Source organism: Nansenia antarctica (assembly GCF_963989245.1).
Source record: "Nansenia antarctica genome assembly, chromosome: 8".
Classification (NCBI taxonomy): domain Eukaryota; kingdom Metazoa; phylum Chordata; class Actinopteri; order Argentiniformes; family Microstomatidae; genus Nansenia; species Nansenia antarctica.
In genome coordinates, this window is record NC_137678.1 from 57,543,837 (window position 1) to 57,546,336 (window position 2,500).

The 2,500-nt window shown below is 43.4% G+C and overlaps 1 protein-coding gene across 1 annotated transcript in view; it reads left to right on the forward strand.

Annotated features, from left to right (window-relative positions):
* osbpl8 (oxysterol binding protein-like 8) overlaps window positions 1-2,500 on the forward strand; it is a gene marked incomplete at both ends in the record, with an annotated part of 50,432 nt that overhangs the window by 47,385 nt on the left and 547 nt on the right. Inside the window, 2 exons of the mRNA XM_080537585.1 lie at window positions 1,305-1,407; window positions 2,336-2,441. Coding sequence (XP_080393711.1) covers window positions 1,305-1,407; window positions 2,336-2,441 — 209 coding nt within the window. The remainder of the gene's footprint in view (window positions 1-1,304; window positions 1,408-2,335; window positions 2,442-2,500) is intronic.

Below are 2,500 nucleotides of genomic sequence, written 5' to 3' on the forward strand. Positions count from 1 at the left end.
CATAGTCTGAAACTACAGATTGTAAGCGTTCAAATGATGCGTCATACATTGAAATCGGAAAAACATTCAAGACGACACGAGTATTTGAATGTTGGTGCACCGAATGAGAATGTGACAGGAGAAAGGTGAATGATCAGACAACAACAACAAACGCTGCTAACAGCTAGCGGCTATCAGTGGAACATCGCTAGGAACGGCTGCCCTAACTGTCCTAACACGGCCGTCTTTAGGCTGTCCTAACTGTCAGACACCACACCCAGGTGGTGGAGCGCTGCAGGTTTCACAGCATTCCGTTGTTATTGTTCAAGGAGTGACAGTTGGTCAAACCCATTTTCTAACTTGTGATGACGACTACAGTTTTTAATGTACACAGACATAATATGTATCAAAATGCTTAGGAACTTTGAATAATAATAATAATAATAATAATGTCTTGAAGTTTATTGCCTGTCGTTGTTTCTAATAACTGCGTTTTTATATCATCACAACCTGCTGAGAGAACATGGACACGGTAAAAACACATAACTACACATAACTAGATGAACACACAGTCCTTGCTTTTGAACACGTCCTAAAACGAGAGTACGTATTGAGTGATCGTTAAACTGTTATATCGACTGGGTACTTTAAAACTTCAAGTTGCCTGTTATGAAAAAAAACGAAAAGCAGATATTGTTGACACCCCTTCGACTCTGCGACTGGTTTCTGGTCTCACCAGCGGGCGTCTCTAGGCTACACTTTTAAAAGGGTCCTATAATTGATTTGTAATTTGTAAGAGAAGATAAATAGAATAAAAACCCGAACGCACTAAAACTCAAAATCAGACAGTAGCTAGCTAACTCTTTTTTTTCTACAATGCTGAATGCGGCTGTTTAAATTGTTTTAACTGTAAACCAGTTGGTCACTGAGTACTGCAGAGTACTGTTTTTGTTGCTTGAATAAAGGCTGGCAGTCTTTAATAGCCAACTGTTGTTGTGGACTATATACTGGGGAAGTAGTTGTTATTATTCAGGAGTAAAACAATAAATACAAATATCGGATTGATATCGTAAAAATGGGATCGGGACATCCCTAGTTATTTGTATCTGTAGGTGTGAGGAGACAGTTAAAGGGATGTTTCAGCCTGACGTCATGTTTAGGTGAATGAAACTAGGCTGAAGCACCCCTTTAATGTGTGTTAATGAGTGTGTGTGTGTGCGTGTGCGTGTGCGTGTGCGTGTGCGCGCCCATATTGCTTTGGTGGCTGGTGTATGTGGCTGTGGGTTGATGTGTGTGTGTGTGTGTGTGTGTGTGTGTGTGTGTAGGTGACGGGGCCTAAGAGGAAGCAGCACCAGCAGAGCGACGGCAACCAACCAGAGAGCTGCTCCTCCCCCGAGCCCGACCGCCACGGGTCCTCTGGCAGCGAGCGTACGTACACACACACACACACACACACACACACACACACATATACACACACACACACACACACACACACACGCACACGCACGCACACACACACACACACACACACACCTCAAAATCGGTCTAGACAGCTAGGTACAACTCTAGACAGCGTGGAGAACCACAGTCACAGTCAACTGTTTTCAAAGTAATTCTGCGGGTGTTAAGGTCAGGGCCGTCGCTACTTACACATAACACGTTTATGCACTAACACGCATCATTGTTAGACCACCGCTAGTGCTAGCGATATCCATTTAGCACCATTAGTGCTAGCGATATCCATTTAGCACCATTAGTGCTAGCACTATCCATTTAGCACCATTACTGCTAGCACTATCCATTTAGCACCATTACTGCTAGCGCTATCCATTTAGCACCATTAGTGCTAGCGGACATCCACGTGACTCCCCTCTGTGTTAAGTCAGTTGGACCTCCGCCTGTGCTGCAGCTTTATTGACCTTCCCTGCTGTCTGTTTATATACTATTTTTTCAGAAACATTTTAGGCATAACATACCACACAAACAGAAAAACATCATACATCGACAAACAAAGAACACAAACTTGTGGGGCAGATATCATGAGGTCCTGTTCAGGAAGCGGGATCATTGATGACGGTTAGACAGGTGCCGTTTGTTACGTGAGGTTTATGGCATGTTTGCCTAAGTGAGAGAGAAATAAAATGTATTTAAACAAAAAGAAAATGAATAACTACAATATATACGGTATAAACCCTAAACAGTGTCCGTTTTCTTAAAATAACAATCCCATTTCTTCCAATACTTTGGAAATCCTTTTTCTTTCTGTAGACGCAGGGTGTGGGTCATCTTTTCCATGGAGCGTACATTATTAACAATGTTTGTAAAAAGTTCCCCTGCTGTCTGTCTGTTCCAGGACACAAGACTAAGCACAGCAGCCGGCTAAGGAAGAAAGCGACGGACCTGAGTGAACTTCAAAGTGCCATTGACTCTATAAAACAGACGCAGGAGGACATCAACAGGTGGGGGGACAACTCTGGACGTGTGTGTGTGTGTGTGTGTGTGTGTGGGTGGGTGGGGG